The sequence below is a fragment of the Orussus abietinus genome, unplaced genomic scaffold (genome assembly GCF_000612105.2).
Source record: "Orussus abietinus isolate OABI.00-Male unplaced genomic scaffold, Oabi_2.0 scaffold54, whole genome shotgun sequence".
Classification (NCBI taxonomy): domain Eukaryota; kingdom Metazoa; phylum Arthropoda; class Insecta; order Hymenoptera; family Orussidae; genus Orussus; species Orussus abietinus.
Window position 1 is genome coordinate 221269 of NW_019394260.1, and position 17465 is coordinate 238733.

The following is a 17465-nucleotide window of genomic DNA, read 5'->3' on the forward strand; positions in this document are numbered from 1 at the left end:
TCAGCTTCCGATAGCTCGCGGGAGTTTGCGGGTTTACCGCACTTTCATTGAATTACGCAAGCCCCGTTCACCGGTGGCGGGTCGACGTTACGCCTTTGAAGAGACTCCTCCTCCGATCGGGCTGTCGACCCCTCTCAAATACCCCTCTCAGGTCCATCTCTTGAGTTCCCCTCCAGTGATCGCGTTAACTCGCTTCCGGTCCTTCTTTGGTAATAGTCCTCCTTCGTTTTTTTATTTTCGCGTCTCCTGCCACATCGACGCATCTTCCTACTCTTCTCCCTTTATTTCATCACACGTGTAAATATCTTCCTAATCACTCGTAAAACGTGAAATAATTCCCTTTGGTAATAGTCCTCCTTCGTTTCTTTATTTCATCGTCTTCAGCCACCCCGACGCATCTTCCTACTCTTCTTCCTTTACTTCTTCGCACGTGCAAATATCTTTCTAATCACTCGTAAAACGTGAAATAATTCCCTTTGGTAATAGTCCTCCTTCGTTTCTTTATTTTCTCGTCTTCTGGGACCTCGCGCATCTTCCTACTCTTCTTCCTTTACTTCTTCGCACGTGTAAATATCTTCCTAATCACTCATAAAACGTGAAATAATTCCCGAAGGGACGTCCCCGGCGAGGCGCAGAGGAGGCCCTTGACACATAGGTCCCAGTGCAGCTCGCGAGGCCCTCGACACGGGGAACATCGTTTCCCGGACGTCCCGTTGGCGGCTCCGACTCTGGACTTTCACCCAGTGCTCGCAGAGAAAGTGAAAGACGTCCAACCAACTCGAGGCTTAGGTTGAATCGCGCGTAGAAACGCAGGATCGACTCAAGCCCCTTTCGCTTTTAGAAGGGGATCCCGGTCCCGCAGGAGTCGATCCCCGGGATCGTCACTTCCGAGGTGTGGGCCGACCTTCGGTCGAGGCCGATTCCGGTAGCGTGACAAGAAACCGCCTCGACCCGGTCCTCGAGATCCCTCGCAAGGTGTCCCTCCCTCTTCCTGGTCCTCCTCCTTGACCTCCTCCGCAATAACGGGGACTTTCTTGGCGAGGGCGGTAAGGATTACGGATAGAAAGTCCCCGTTTCGAGTTCCCTCCATGTCTTCGCCGATACCTCGCCTTAACTAAGTGGATAATCGTTTTCGGTCCTGTGGATGAGGTGGTTGGTCACGGTTCTTTATATTTTTCGGATTCTTTTGGAATCCCTTAGAGTCCTTTAAGGACCTGCAAAGCCTTCCGAGACGTTCAAGCCTGTTAGCCCTTGGTCCTTTTGGGCCTTCCAGGTCGACCGCCGTCCCAAAAGGATACATAATCTACCATTATCGGTATCCTGGCCCACTTCATTCGACTTCCCCCGTTTATTCGGAGAGCCAGCAGCGGCTTCTCCTGGGGGAACTCGCGAAAGAGCCGACCCCTCTACATCCTAAGTTCGTCCAAGCGCAAAACCATCCACGGTAGGCGTTACACTCCTCATCCCCAGTCCTATCACGTCGCGATGACGAAATCTCGGACGCCAGGGTCGCAGCCTGGAATCTTTATTGCGTTATCGCGACGGTCGAACGTCCACTAAGCCGGCGGTTTCGTACGCAATAACAAACGACGAAGGGCTCGCCTCTACGGGACGAATTCGCGATGTGGACATGGACGCGGGGATAGTGCGGGTGTTCCTTGGTAAAAGAAAGAAAACGCCGTTTTATTACGCATGACGTATATGGTCGCGGTTACACAAGAGACGTGCGTACAGCCCAAACACTTTGACCTCTGGTATGTACGATCGAGCCTAAATCGCGACAAGTCGACTCAGGGCGTGACCAACACGGGGTCGCCTTCGCAAGGGAGCCTGAACACGATTTTCAACACACGCGATGGGTAAAAGGTCCCTCTTCGAGGAAAAGGAGGACCTCCAGGTGGGGAACCCGCGGCGAAATCTGATTCTGGGTTCAGATTCCTACCGAGCGGTTCCTGGGGACCCGGGCCATTATTTACAGGAGGCGTCCTGGATCAGGATCAGGAGGATAGGAAGAACCAGGGAGGTTCCAACTAGGACTCGACTACTGTAAAGCATCCCTGGGCTCGTCCTTGATCAGCTTCAACCTCATAGCCTGGCCGAAGGCTTCAAGGAGGTCTTTGGCAGTCAAGGACTCGCTCACAGCTCCGAACATCTCCAGCAGATCTTCCCGAGGAACGGCACCTTCCCGGATTCGCGCTGCCACGTCCCTGGAGGACCAGAGCGCCTCGAAGAGCGCCGATGTCCTGGCTGGGCCCTGGGACTTCAAGGCAGAGGCAACGGCTTCATGGCTGTTGTTCTGCACCGCGATGTCCAGGACCAGTCGCGCAGGAACGACCTCTTCGTTAGCCACCGTGTGGCTGATGATCACGTCCATCGGCATCCTCTTCAGGATCGCGTCCAGGCTCGACGGCTCCGTGATCGGCTGCTCGATCCCCTGCTGCTCCTCTTCCTGCAGCTTCTTCGACAGCATCTCCGCGAGCTCGGAGGCGTTGCACTTGTGGCACATCGCATCCTTCACCTCGGCGAAGTCCAGAGCTTCCAGGCAGTCCGCGACCTTCAGCTTCTTCTTGTAGGCGATGAGAACTTTCGTGAAGAACTCCTTGTCCGTGCAGAAGATGTCCGGGAGCCGCAGCAAGACCTTGTTTATCCCACAGGCTCGACAGGCAGTCCTCAGGTTCAGCTCGTTCGACTTCAGCTTATCGTCCAGCCCCAGGATCCTCATGGTCTCCTTATGCAACTCGGAGTCGGGCATGTGCTTCATCTTCGCCTGAAATTAGGAGAAAGGACATTATTTATCGGTTCCAAAAATTACAAGCTCCGGCATCGATGTCACCAAGTTACCTTGTAGTGCGTCAAGATGGTTTCTGGGGAGCATCTCCTGACGGCGCTCTGGAGAACCAGGGTAACGTCGATCTCGTCCAGGAGGTCCTCCAAGGCCATCTGGGCCTCGACGCTCTTCGTGGCCTTCTTCGTCAACGCGACGTCCGTCAACGTCCCTACGGACACTTTCGACGTCGGAGGCGCCTCGAGCCTCGCCACTTCCCTCTTTGACGCCTCCGACGTCGAGGCGTCCTGCGAGGTCGACGGTTCGATTCTTCTCACGGATTCACCGTCCATTTCGATATCTGGCTTAACGATGAGATATCGACGAATCGATGGAGTGTCCGTCTGCGTCGTGGGCGTCTTGGATTTCGTCCTCGAAGAGGATGCTGCATCGTTTCCTGAGGTGACTGTCGCGACTCTAGGGACTCGTTGGACCATGAAGATCTCCGGACTCTCGGGTCTAGTCGCGCTTAAAGTTGGTTTCTTGGTTGGTTCCGATAGAGATCGTTGAGTCGAAGATTGGGAGACAGCTAATGGAACGGTAGACTCGTTTATGGAAGATTTGGGCGTCGTCATTGGTGGACTGCTTCGGGTACTAGACACGATATCCGGAGATAAGGGCGCCTGGTTAGGTGTTGAAGCTGGAGGTGGAGTAAAATTCAAAGCTGATGACGAAGCTGATGGCGAAGCTGAAGTCGGAACAGAGTCCAGAACCGCTGATGGCGTCTCTTCAAAGGACCTACCAACTACCGTGGCACCTTGTAACGTCGGCGAGGAACTGACCCGTCTCAAGACGTTCCTGACGAACTCCACCTTCGGATGTCCCTTAACCGGGAGTCTGTTGACCTCCCGTTCCGACAGTCGGGCGAGATCGCCTACAGTACGAAGGCCCCTGTCGGAGAACTCCGAAAGGAGGCTCTCCTTCCAAAGAGGGTTCGTCAGTTTACCAGCTAAGGAGTCTAAGGCCTCTTCGCTTGAACAAAGCGAGGGGCAGATCGGCCGGGTCGAGTCCAAGGATTCCGGAGGTATCGGCTCCACTCCAAGCTGCATGCTGCAAGGTTGACTGTCTTGACTGAAAGCCAAGCTCCCAAAAACTGAATCGGTGACGGTCACCGTACTCTGGTCAGCCTCTGGCTCTAGGTTGGCTCTTGTGCTGCTGCGAATCGGCCCGTTCGACGCCATCTCCACGGAGCTCTCCGAAGTGTTCAGCCCGGTTACGTTCTGCACGTCTACCGTGTCTTCCAGGTCCTCCGATCTGGTCCGATCCATCGCCGAATCAGCCACGTCCACCAGCGAGTCGTTATTGTTGCTGACGGCGGAGGTGCTACTACTTTCGGGTGTGCTACTGTGAATTGGGTCTTCCGAACCCTCTTTAGTCACTTCGACGGTGTCTTCAACATGTTCACTAGCTAGCTCGGCTAGGTACTTCTGCTTTTCTACGCAGAATATGTCCTCTTGGGTCTCCATCACCTCAACGTCCTCCACCGTTCCTGGGACCACAGAACTCGCATCTTCCGAAGGTTCCTTCATCGTCGCGTCTTCCGCAGGTTCCTGCGGATCAGTCTTCTGGTTCTCATCCTCTTTCAACCCAGAGTCCGATATTATCTCAACCTCTTCCGCGACGCTGTCGATCCTGGAGAGGTCTACCATCTCCGCGACCGAGTCGCTCGTCAAGTCGGGTCGCTTCTCCTCTTCAAGGTCCACGTCGAAGATCTTCTCCTTCTCTGTAGCCTCCCACTGGGACGAGAACGATACGTTTCTCAACAATTCGTTTTCTTCCTCTGTCCGGGAATCCAGGTCGATAATGTCCTCGGTAACGATGGCTTCCTTTATTTTGTCCTCGTCGTCGGAGTCCAACTGGATCATCCTGAACCTGGGGGATTTCGGCTTAATAGAGCCTTCCTTAATTCTCGAAGACACTCTAGCGATGGACAGCTTGGAGATGCGGTGAGGAGATCCCGTGCTGGAGATCTCGTAGCCCATCTCCTTGGACACGGGTGGGTCCGCGAAACTGACGCGCTTTTTCTGAAATGCAAAGGCAAGAATTAAATCCATAAAAAATTGGAGCGATGAGGAATCACTCCTATTTTGAAGACCAAGGGGGGAATCAAAGAAAGGGACCTAGAAACCTACCTTTCCAGGCGTGATCTCATTGTCTTGTTGATCTTGAGCAGCCTGTCTTCCGCGTTTTAGAATACTGGTGCTCGGCGAGGCAGTCAAGGAAGGCGGATTCGTGCTGGACCACTCCAGCATCGGCAGGTCGTCATCGTCATCCCGTATTGAAGTTTCCTCCTGGTCGATCTTAATCTCCGAGTCCACGTCCATACTTTCAAGCCCTGATGAGGCCTTCTCCATCTTCGGGGACACCTTTTCGCCGTCGTTCTTCAGGTTGACGAAGGGCTTGGGCAACGAGGACGCGCAGAACTCGGTGATCTTCATGTTATTGAAGATCTTCTCTTGCCTGCTGCCGCTCGGGTTCCCGAATTTCTCCGGCTCCTTGGGTAAGATCTTCTCCTTCCTCGCGAAGAAGCCTTCGTTCTCGAAGTCCCTCGACCGCGGCTTCTTCAACTCCTCCTCCACCCTGGCAAGGATCTGCCCCTCGTTCTCCACTCCTGTTTGCTTTGCGATCAGACCCAACATCTGAGCGGCGCGTCCTTGAGAAGACAACATCTTCAGCTTAGCAAAACGTTTCCCGCTCTTCGGGGAGAAGTGGAAGCCAGAGTGCGACGGCTTCGAGGTCTGAGGAGGGTCGCCGATTGGCAAAGGACGAGGCTCCACTGCAGGCTGCTTCAGGGACTCGTCTTCAACGTCTTCGATAACCTGGGACTGATGGACGCTTTTCTCCACCTCTTCGCTGTCGTTGATGATCTCCCCCCCTTCAAGGTTCCCTCGAGGAAGGACTTCCGCGCTTTCATTGACTTTGTCCTCCTCCATCTTGTCGCCAGCCGGAGCTTCTATCTTGTTGATCTTGATGAAGCACTTCCTCTCGGTACACTTCTTCTCCAACTGCGCCTCAAGGCTCGACTCCTGGGAGCTCTCGACGATGTCCTGAGTCCCGATATCATGCTCTTCGGGGTTCTCGATAATCGTCTCCGGGATAACCACCGCAGGTTTCGAGATCTTAACATCCTTGTCCTCCGCCTGTAGCTCTTCTTCAGGTTCTTCGTCCTGTTCCGACTGCCCAGGGAGGCTTCTATCAGGCGTCGTTTTTCTGCCACTCTTCGGCTTCGGCTCTTCAAGGTCCTCCTTCGGGAATACCTTGGATCCAAGCTTAGCTTCCACCGGTGATGTCCTCTTTTGCGGTATATTGACCTCTCCAGCAGCTTCATTCTCGTTCGTCTCTTCGGGTCGTTCATCCTGTTTCGAGCTCTTCCTTCTTCTCTGAAGACCATTATCCTGAGAGGACTGGGCATCCAAGTTCTTCTTAGGCCTCCCTACAGAGGCTCTGTGGGTTTTCATCTGACCTTCGCCGAGTTTCACCTTCCCATCCGCAGCGCCCTGGCTCTTCCTACGCGAACCCTTCTTTCCGGACTCTTCATCGTTCGCTTTCGAGCGACGTCGGTTAGGCAAGGGACTATCAAAATTCATGTTGATCTGCAGACGAGACATCTCTTTCCTGGTCCTCTGGCTGACATTTTCTCGGTCCATCAGCATACCGTTGCAATCTACGTGGTCGCTTTCCGAGGACACCACGCTGTCCGTGTCGCTGATCTCTTCCGTGGTCTTTCTTCGTCTCCTCTGACCCTGACCAGCTTCGGACTCGCTGTCGGACGCAGCTTTACGCTTCACCCCTTTCTTGCTCGCATCTGTCGCATCCTCGTTCGCCATTTTGGCACTCCCAGGCTTGCCTTTGCCCCTCAGCAACCTACCTTCGTTCTTGCTCGAACCGACCTCCGACTTGCCCAGCGAATTCCGGCTCTTCTTCCTGCTCCCCTCAACTTGGTCCTTCTCTTCAGGAAACTCATCCCTCGACTCGAAATTCAATTTCTTCGCCACGGACTCCCCCGACGCGTCGAGAGTCTCGTTTTCTCGAGGCGCCTCCGGGATTTTTTCACTTGCCGCCAAAGAAGTTGCCGAAGAGGTATCATCATTTTTGGCTAGCTCGCTCTCATCGAGTTTAAAACTCCCTTTGGCTGAGTTTTCGGTGCTCTTCGCACCGTTCACCTCGACTGGTGAATTAGACTTGATTAGTTCAACGTTATTTATAAGCTTTAGGTCGATCTTTGGTGAAGAGACCCTCTCGTCGACCAGAGTCTTCGGCGGGTCAGTTTCGCGCTTGTTCTCCTTGTTGGCATCGAAGTCTACGTTCGGCTTAATCTCCTTATTACTGCCAGATAAACCCTTCTCCCTTTCCAACTCAGCCGTCTGTTTAATTTTGTTATCGAACCACTGCTGCAGGTTGTCGGAGTCTTGGGAAGTGGACTGGGATAAATCGTTGTACAAAGCAGGGATGTCCTCCCTCCGTCTCTTCAGGATCTCCTTCTGGTGCTCCGTAAGTCGGTTCACCTCGAACCTCACGTCGCTCTCTATCAGCACGTATTCCTGGAGAAAGGAGGGTCAATGTAAGGTCTAAAGTGCTAGAGAAATGAAGAATTAAAACAAGACATCTTGCGGTCGTCGATACCTGAGAGTCCGGATCAATCTGCTGGACAGGTTTCCTCTCTTCCTTCTCTTTGCCTTTCCCAAGGTACGGCCTCGGTGTAGATGGTCTTCTATTCAGGAAACTTCCCACTATCTTGACCTGCTTCGGCGCCGCCTTTTCGGTTTCCTTTTTAGCAACGCGATCGACCTTCCCTGGATGCAACTTCAAGGACTCCGAGAGCTCCGCGAGGAGACCTTTCGCCTTCTCTTCAAGGTTCTCTTGAATGTCGAAGATCAGGAAGGCTTGCTCCTGGATCTCAGGATGCGAGTGAGACACCGCTCGCGTTATCGTTTCCCGATAAGCCGACAACAAGTCATACGAGAGCTGCTTGTTGAGACCCCTGAAGATGCTGACCACCGTTTCCCAGACGTTGGGCACCTCTTTGTTCAGCTTCTCCGTCGGTCTAGAAACCAGCATCAAGTCTATTACAGGTCTCACGACCATCAAATAACTCGTCACTTTATTCGGATTCAGTCCGTAGATGGTGATCAGTAGCGCCGATAAGCTCTTCAAGGCGATCTCCACTTCTATATTGTGTTTCTTCTGGAAAGCACGGATCGTTAGGTCAGCTATCAACTGAACGATGTTGGGTACCTCCTCCATAGCTGCAATCGGTTGAATTTCAGCCAGATGATCAACCGGTCAATAATACTAAATTATACTTAGAAACGTTTAAAAAGATAATCAGCATGCAGCGTAAAAAAAAATTACCCAGCAAGCAATCATAGTTGATAGAGCTCAGCAAGGCATCCAGACAATTGATTGCGAAGGAGTAGCATTTATTGTCATCTTCCAAGCACTTCTGAATTAATTCGGTAACGGTGATCAGAATTTCATTTGGCCTCACCGTAGCCACCAAATCTGCCTGTGCATCGAACTGCTTGTAAAGATTTCTCCACGTGCCGGAGAAACTTTTTGTCTGTAAACGTTAACATTGTTATAATTGCAGTGGCAAGGAATTAAATTTAGATGAAGGGGAGGACAACGCACCTGTAAAATATTCTGCCAGTGGATGTTAGTAAAAGGAAACGAAATGAGTGATAAAATGGTCTGGAAGTTATGCTCCGCAGCATTGCCTTCGTTGATTTCTTGACCATCACTCATGTACTTTGTCATTAACTTGGCCAGAATACACCAGAGTTCCTCGGTAGCAAAACTGTGACAGTGTGACGTTATTGCAAACGCTTAACGTGATAATAAGATATTCGTCAATTTTGCTTACTTTATGCTATGCTCTTTGCTAATAGATATCAGCTTCTCTAGAACTTTTCTTACAAATGACAACATGTTCGGGGGATAACTGATCGTATCCTTTGGCCACAGCAGCTGCTTCAACGCTTCGCAGTGGTTCCTTAAATTGCACTTAGATTATAACGATGATCCAACCATTAACGGCCATGAAAAACATTACGCACTTATTTAAATTCTTCAAGACGGCAGGTGTCATAAACTTCAACACCAGGGTGAACGTGGCATCGTCACGAACAGGTATGCGATCGTAGACGTTCGCAAGTCCTTGTAAAACGTCCCGTAAAAATATCTCCAATATCATTGGTTTATCTGCAAGGTGCTGCGTCAACTCAGTAGCAACTAGTACGGAGTCCCTGTATGCCTGAGTCTAAGAACAAGAAAAAATTTACATTACATGCTTTGACGTGTGCAACCCAGACTATGATTTAAATAGTTAAATAAGTAATACATGAGCGAACCTTTAGGTCATCACTGATATTTCCAGTCCGAGCCAATAGATTAGTCCACAGGATTCTTCCGAGCTGCTCCCTATTCATGAAATCCTTATCGTTGAGGTTGTCAAGTATCAAAGTGACTTCTCCTATACTGTGTACAAAGCTTTTGTAGCTTTCTCGAAAGACCACATCTGTCACTGCGTGCGGAAGCCTCTCTTCTGCCACAGGACGAATCGCCTTGCGATCCTCCTCGTTGACAACCAAAAGCTGAAAGAGCATGTCGACAGCAACAACTTTCGTTTTGTAAAATCTCTTGCCAGGAGATGCAACGACGTCGCATTTAGCCGACATCAGTGGAGTATCCCCCAGGGGTCCGAAGGAAAAATTTAAAAACTGCGTCAGTACTGTAACGAACTTGCTGATGTCTGGGTACAGCTTGACAATTAAGTGCCACCAGACTTCCAGTTTGGTGAGAGCTATCAGCTCAGTCTTGCTATTTTTCGCGTTTAGAGGAATACATAACAGCTTTATTCTTCTACTGGTGGCCAGTTCTCGAGGATCCAGAGCGAAATTGTCAATTAATAGTTTCCAACATAAAAATGCCTGCCTGTTGTAACATAAAATGAACTACGGATTTAATAAATCCAAATACATTAGTCTCTATCATAGTTCCAGTGAAAATACACCCTTACCTTCGAACGGTAGTGTCAGTTGATTTAAAAGCCTTTTCTTCTACGCTTAATAAATTATTTATTAATCCTGCACCACGGTGAAGGTCGGTACCGAGTAACAGAAGACTTAATGTCCACTGCGTGGCCCAGTCTAGATTGCATGCTGATACCAAGAGAGCCATTCTCTTGTAGTATGTACTTTGCAATAAGTTCTTGTACTGTAACCACAGATCCCCATGATTTTCACGAGCATAGGTTCCTATACCCGAATTCATTGTCTGTTGTAATAATTTTAATGCTGAACTTCGATGGCGTTTGTGACCCATGTAAGCTAATTTTATTATCGGATCCATAATCAACCTGTCAAACTTTGAAAATCCACTTAATTATTTACGTGTATATTTAATGTAACTTATAACCTCTGTAAACATTTTCTAACATTTCTGTTACATAGAGGAAACACATACCTGACGTATACGAGAATCAGAAGTAACTGGTGCCCTTTCATATAATCTTCTAAGTAATTCAATGGCACTATTAATTATTTGGCTTTCTATTTCCTGGTCAGACGAAAGAGCCATATCCTCAGTTTTCAAAAACTGTTGCAAATTATCTTCGCACCCTGTTATCACTATCCATTCCTTAGATGGATCAACAGGCAAGCAAAGAGTAAAAAACTTCACGATAAATTCATCCTCCGTCACCGCTAGCAATACCTTATCCTCAACATTTTCCAAGAATTGACAAAATTTAAGTCTGCAAAACAAAGATGTATAAATCTAAGATTCATTCCACTTCTCACCTAAATAATTCAATAGAAGTCTAAAGGAGCGAACCTCTGCTTGTTATCGATCGAATGTAATAACGCAAATAACTTAGGACTTTTTAAGCCAGAAAGGATAGCTTTCAATACAAGGCTCGCTTCGCTATGAACATCCAGGTCTCCGTGCATAAAGGCATCCAAGACCAACGTTAGTAATTCTTTGTATTGTTCCTTTGTAAAACCAGTCGTTGATTCCAGTTTAAAGGCATTGCTACAAACAGGTTGGACGATAACTCAATAACAACATTAATAATATTTTTATACCCTCTCCTTTAATCATCCAAAGGAATTCAAGATAGTTTACAGCATACGCACGTCATACAAACATGTCACCCAGAGTTTACAAATATACCAACCTGGAAAAGTAGGCAAGCGCCTCACACTTCTCCACAGAACCTTTGGCTTCACGTAGCGCCTTCAACATGCCAAGGCTGCGCTGCGAATCGCAAGCCATGTTGTCCTTTGTTATTACTTTGGTTATCTTCGATCAACAGTCAGCACCTGTGGGCATCGCTCTCCTGCTTTCTTCAAGTGATATCAAGAGATATATTCCGTGACCGTCCAGTGGACGGAGAGTTATTTAAAGACAACTGGTCAGCCGATAAAAATGTTTTAAAATCTTGTCAATTGGGCTCACATCTTAGCGACGCAACGCAATCGATCGTCTTTCAAAATTCTCGAAAGCTCGGAGAAAGCTAGACGCTCTTTAGGTAAATTTCCCCGCGAAAAACCGGCAGTCAATCTGCGCGACTTCGACGGATCTTCTCTTTCCTCTTGGTTTTTCCCTTTGCCGGATTCTGGTAGTCCAAGAGGACGTCGGCGAGACTTTACGGAAACCGTCCACAAACCTCAGAAAATCAGTCGACGGTTTCGACAAATGGGACTTCTCGCATTTCACTCACAGGTTCGCTCGATTCGCGGCAACCGACGAATTCAGCCATGGCGTCCTGACAGCACGATCCCAGATGCCACTCATCTCTGCAGATGCGTATACTGGAAATCTGCAAACATAATCGACATGGAGACTGAAAAACGGAACAGAGTGCTCTGAATTCGATCTAATAAAAAAATTATGCTAGATATGGATCAGTCTCTACACATCGCCGGTAGATGGCAGCAACCAAGATGGCTGAGAAACCTGGACACGCCGTACTCCTCTCTATAGAAACGAAAATATCATAACCTACAAATATGAATTTTGTGCACTTGTGATTTCAATCGAGGTTCGCAGAGGTTTGGAGAAACACACTTTTTTTATGATTTATACAGATATCTGCATGCAGTTGAAGCGTCCAGGAGAAAGAATCTTTTATTCTGGCACGCGATAACATGCCTGACGGTTTCGTGCATTCTGTCAAAGTCCCAAGACTGTATAAGACCGCTGCGAAAGTCGTGCAATCTGTGAAGGAGGAAGGTGCCAGTCTGAAAGAATTGGTTTATAAGGGAAATCATCCTGTACGTAATGTCTTGATAATTAATATGTCGATAAAAATTATACGTAGATAATGCTTGGAAATTGTGAATTCAGTTCTTGTTTGGCGTTGCAGAATGTTAATGCCATTTATGCTTTGGCACGAGAAACTCTTCAGAAAGAACTACGTTTAGATTATGTCCTCCGGAAGACGCAGATCCTGTTTAAAGAGCCTCGTCTTGATCCTTGGCTTGCTAGAATTTTGATAACCGAATTATTTAGAAAAAGCGTGAAACCGTCTGAGTGTAAACCTATAAAGACTATTTTAGCTTACGAGAAGGAGTTACGCGAAGCTTACGATGGCTTCCAAGAGTCAGAGGCAGCCTCATCTGAGAATTCTAAGGGTAAATAAAAGTGCAATCTTTAATTTATACCCATTTTCTTTTTCACAGGCAATCCGAGTTATTGGGAGTAGACTTCAGGAATATAGAGTTTTGTCTACACCTGTTCGAGGAATTTATGTTCCTGACAGGGTCACGACTCCGAATTGATGGTTCTGATTATTCGAAACAATAGAATACAGTCAGGGAGACAGTCAAGAATAAGAAGACTCCTTTCTTCTGTTGTAAACACCAGGGAAGAAAGAAATCGACCCCAGACTAACAGAACGGAACCTAAGAGCAATTTAAAAGAAACAGCCATGAGTCTTGTGTCGGTTCTGGGAATATTCTTTCTTTATAGTGCTGCTATGTTCACTCTGCCATTTGCTGCGTTCTTTGGAACGCAACATATAATGAAAACGGTACTTCACGCTGAAACATTCACTGTAAATTGCATTTCTGTACTGGCAGCAGTGATTACAGTGAATGCCGTAATAATGAGCTATGCGTATCGAGCGCTTCATGAACGAGATGAACCTAGTGAGATTGAAGAAAGCATCGATGTGTCCTCTTCCGACAGCAAATTTGATAAAAATGATTAGAGTCAATTGAAATGCATATATAATTACAACTTACAGTAACTAATTTTTTTTTCTACCAGTAAGAGTTGTATTAACTTAACAGAATAGGCTTTGTAAGACTATTCAATTGTACCAATTCACTAGTCTTTCTAGAAGTAACTTCAGACATTCCGCTTTGTGTAATAAAAATGAGTTTGTAATAAGTCTTGAGTTTTACTGCCCATGACTGACAGGATCGAATTCTTCATAGGACTCTAATTCAATGAAATCTTATCGTACATGCTACATTATCCGTCCACTTTTCGGAGTCGTTTCCCTGACTTTTAAATATTGCACAATCATTTATTTTTCTTCATACATACTTTGCCAATTAATTTCCAGTACAAAAACCGAGATATGTGAGGGTTAATACATTATTATCAACTGCCAAAGAGGTCATTACCTCTTTCATAAACGAAGGTTGGCAGTGCTTATCCAGGAAAGGAAATTATTCCTCTTTCTTAGAATCTGTATCAAATTTAGAGGATGATACGTTTCTTCAAGATATTCATATTCCTGAAGTATTAATTTTCCCTCATGGTACGAAGTTCCACGATCATTTAGCTTACAGACAGGGTTTCATCATGCTGCAAGATAAGGTAATGGATTACTTAATTATACATTATGGACAAAGTAAAATTTGTTTAATTTCGCAATTTTTCTTCAGGCTAGTTGCTTCTCTACTCATTTGCTAAGGCCTGAACCTGGTTCCGTAGTACTCGACATGTGTGCTGCGCCAGGATTGAAGACCACACATTTGGCAGCCCAAATGAACAATCAAGGGTAACTAATATGTGTGTTTCTTAGATAAACGAACAAAAAGAAATATATGTAACGAACTGAACACTTTAGAAAAATATATGCTGTGGAGATGGACGAAAAGAGGTTCAATACTTTACGGGAAACTATACAGGCTTCGATGGCCACTTGTGTGGAAGCGATACATGCAGATGCAATGACTGTCAATGCTGATCGATGCCCAAATGTGGAGTACATTTTAGTGGATCCAAGTTGTTCCGGTTCAGGTAAACTCTCTTAATAATTTATTTTAAAAGGTTAGATGAATCTTGACATACATTGAAAGAATATTTTTATATATGCTTATTGTTTGTTAGGAATGGTTGACAGAGTTGACTCTATGTACAGCTCAACAGAATGTCCTCCTCATCGTTTAAAGAGTTTGCAGGCCTTTCAGGTGTTACTCCTTCGACATGCACTCTTTAACTTTCCCTCGGTGAAGAAAGTTGTCTATTCGACATGCTCCCTTTACCCCCAGGAGAACGAAGAAGTCATCGATGAGATTCTTGGTGACATTGGAGAGACATATACACTTCTGCCAGTCAGAAGTCAGTTAAATGACAATTGGCTAAATTACAGTTCTCTAGAATACAAGTGCAAAGATAATTGTATGTATGCTAGACCGAAGGTAGATCTGTGCAATGGGTTCTTCGTAGCAGTCTTCGAGAGGAATTTTGACATACCATTACCAGAATACAACAGGAAGCCAAAGGTATTAAAGAAGGAGAGTGAGGAATGCAATGAATATTTGGAACCTCCGTCAGATAAAATGGAATCAGCTGACTCCGAGCCATGCAAGCCAAAAAAGATGAAAAAGAAGAAGAAGCATCAAAGTGCAGAAGAATCTGCAAATATTCCTGCAGAAGATGCATTGGATGAAGTAATAATAATCGAAGAGGTTCCAAAGAAAAAACACAAGAAATCGAAACGTCAGAAGACCGAAGTTGAAGAAAATACTGAACAGGAAATAAATAAGTCCACGAATGAGTCAGTAAACGAAGGAGAGGCATTGCCGGAAAAACCAGTGAAAAAGAAGAAAAAGAAAAAACATGCCAAGAAGCATTTAGATTGATTATAAAACATTTTGTTTAAGAAGTAAAGACAAGTTAGACCATTAAGAGCTTCTTGTTTCATATTTTTTCCTTTTAATACACCGAATGCTGTACAGATGTCTCCATATTTTTATTCGTGGCGATACCGATACACCCGATTTTCTGTAAAGAAGGATCGATGAACACTTAGAAAGAAAGAAAAAAACTAAACGTCTTTTCTCCTGACAAACTCCTGCGTGCCGGTCTCAGAGATCCTAAGAAATCTCGCGTGACTAATATCGCCCTTCCCGAGGTGCTTTTTTTAACGCGAATAAAGTTACCCAGAACTAGGGGATTAATTTCAACTAAACTTCCGATCTGGCTCCATATAGCTCGGGTTCATGCAACATAATACAATAAATTAGACCGGCCACTCCCTGGAACGATAATAAATACCAAGGGTATTTATCCCTTCCAGATTTCTTTTCTTTTTTCTTTTAAGGGCGACGTTTGGAAAGATAGAGTTTTACGGACGCTTATACATTTTCAAATTCCCCGCGTTATCCGCGAGGGAAAATGTCCTTCCCTCACGAATAGGGATTCCCAATGAACGGCGTGATAATGTTATCAAAATTCTTACTTCTTTCGGTGACTTATATAAATCTTGGAGTACATATTAGGGGGGAGGGAATTTCGCTTGATATGGCTCGTAATAACTCCTTTAAGCTCGCGATATCAAGGATACATTCTTGGCTGGGTTATCAGAGGGGTGACACTTGTCACGTGAGGAAAGTCCCGCGATAACGGGACAACGTTTTCGAGCGGGGGTGGGATTTCTTTTCCCGCGGGGGGTTTTTACAGGTCTTATCGTTCTAAGTGGAGTCCGCGGGTGTTATCACTTATCACACAAGTGGGTCGCGGCCCATGGCTACTTAATAATACGTTATCGCAATTGATCCTAGATAAATCTGAACAGTGCAGTCCATTTACGAGATGCACGCATGCACTTGACCGCAATGTCTTTTACCGTCATACATTTTGGGAACCCCCGACCAAAAGGAATTTTTTAATCACTCCACACCCGAGGGAGACAGGAATTAAAATTAATCTATGGTCTAATCACCGAGGAATAATTCAGCATAAGCGACTTCGTACATCTCGAGGTACAACGGAGAAAGAAACCCTTTTATCCGCGGCTGTTGTGCATTTTTTCAAGCATAATCGCAGCCATGTTCAGGAAACATAACAAGCGCCATTTCTAATCTTTACTCTCTCGTTGCCATTCCGATAGCCGTAAAGAAAAGGAAAGGAAAAGGTAAAAAGTGGAAGTTATCGCTATCCGGAGCTTGTTGCCAAGATTTCATAATCTTGACTTCACGCCCCGGACAAAATGGCTTCCTTGGGACGTGAGTTCTTCCCCAATTTCTTGTAATATTGAATAAAAATATTAAAACATATATTTTGTAAACTACGTAGATGGAGAAAAATATTCTTTTCTCGGGTGGACGGAAGAAAAAAAAAGAAAAAAGAGGACGTGGCGTCCATATGCAGGGACCTTACGTCCTGTTGTATGACTCGACTTTTAGGAGGTTCTTGGCAGGGAAAGAGCGCAAATCGGCGAAAATTACCGAGCTGATCGCCGACGTGCGATTAGGCCGGCGTAAACTCCCGTACCCGGGGCTCTAGGCACGCTAAAAAGTAATTCGACTCATGAACGATATGTACACAATGGGCTTAGCCGGTTGCACCCGACCGAGGGCGAAAGTGTGTCCAAATTGGTCCCCAACAATTTTCCACGTGCCTCCAAACAACCAATCCATGCAACCGGATGACCCTTGGAACCACTAAAAAATCCGTACATCCTTCCCAAAACATAAAATAATTCCCCTGCCCCGGCGTCGATGGGAATCCCGCGCTCTCCGGAGAAGCTTTCAAGATTTCCTCCACCCGCGTTCCAGTCACGCACAATTAACATTTACACGGTTAATATTCGAGAGTGACGAGCAACGCCTATCAGGGCCGCGTGTAAGCGAGCGTGACGGGGAGGGGAAGAGGATAATAAATTACACGGAAGTCATGCACGGTGTTGCACCGAGAGAAAAAGAAATTACGAAGACCTAGCCCCCACTCATGGGGGAATTTCTTTCGCCGAGGCTCGTTTATGGTCTTGGAGCAATGCTAATTACCCTAAATAGGAGGGTAAGAATGCAGAGTAAGAATAAGAGTAAGGGTGCAGAACGCGGTGTGGAGGTCGCAGCGAGCGGTGTAGAGTGTGCAGCGCAGGAGGCCCCACGTCCCCGGCATTTACTCAGGATGATCACTAATTACTCCGTAACGACCTCTCCTTAAAGTGGCTCCGCAGTGACCGGGGGTCACTTATCGGTTAAGGTGATGTGAAAGTAGCGTCGAAGAGGTTTTGTTTATAAAACCTTTCTCCCAACTCCGTTTGCCGAATAGTTTGAAACTTTACAACGTGCATGGGGAGACTATATGTCGAATTTCTTTATAGGTATTTTAAAAGTAGCTTATAAAAAATCAAATTTCCCGAGCTTCAGGACCTACCGTAGGGTATTCATATTCA

General features: G+C 46.7%; 2 protein-coding genes across 2 annotated transcripts; one reads left to right on the forward strand and one right to left on the reverse strand.

Moving 5' to 3' along the window:
• Positions 1-1682: 1682 nt before the first annotated feature.
• Positions 1683-11603, reverse strand: LOC105700857 (telomere-associated protein RIF1). The gene is made up of 13 exons (XM_012427083.1): positions 11001-11603; positions 10658-10855; positions 10289-10577; positions 9843-10189; positions 9175-9757; positions 8881-9083; positions 8688-8816; positions 8456-8621; positions 8177-8384; positions 7448-8070; positions 4957-7365; positions 2842-4848; positions 1683-2767 (listed from the first exon to the last, which is right to left on the reverse strand). The coding sequence occupies exons 1-13, from the start codon at positions 11096-11098 to the stop codon at positions 2042-2044; spliced, it is 7986 nt and encodes a 2661-aa protein (XP_012282506.1). The 5' UTR covers positions 11099-11603; the 3' UTR covers positions 1683-2041.
• A 211-nt stretch (positions 11604-11814) lies between these two features.
• LOC105701068 (probable 28S rRNA (cytosine-C(5))-methyltransferase) lies at positions 11815-14971 on the forward strand. The gene is made up of 6 exons (XM_012427490.1): positions 11815-12099; positions 12192-12459; positions 13398-13654; positions 13723-13838; positions 13908-14080; positions 14171-14971. Exons 1-6 carry the CDS (start codon positions 11974-11976, stop codon positions 14923-14925), a joined length of 1695 nt encoding a protein of 564 aa, XP_012282913.1. The 5' UTR covers positions 11815-11973; the 3' UTR covers positions 14926-14971.
• The last annotated feature ends 2494 nt before the right edge of the window (positions 14972-17465 follow it).

Coding starts and splice junctions, on each gene's coding strand:
- LOC105700857 (XM_012427083.1), bottom strand. CDS start 11,098: ATGGCTTGCGATTCGCAGCGCAGCCTTGGCATGTTGAAGGCGCTACGT. Junction 10,578..10,657: donor TCGATCGATAACAAGCAGAG/GTTCGCTCCTTT, acceptor TTTGTTTTGCAG/ACTTAAATTTTGTCAATTCT. Junction 9,084..9,174: donor ATATCAGTGATGACCTAAAG/GTTCGCTCATGT, acceptor TCTTGTTCTTAG/ACTCAGGCATACAGGGACTC.
- LOC105701068 (XM_012427490.1), top strand. CDS start 11,974: ATGCCTGACGGTTTCGTGCATTCTGTCAAAGTCCCAAGACTGTATAAG. Junction 12,100..12,191: donor TTTATAAGGGAAATCATCCT/GTACGTAATGTC, acceptor TTGGCGTTGCAG/AATGTTAATGCCATTTATGC. Junction 12,460..13,397: donor CTCATCTGAGAATTCTAAGG/GTAAATAAAAGT, acceptor ATTAATTTCCAG/TACAAAAACCGAGATATGTG.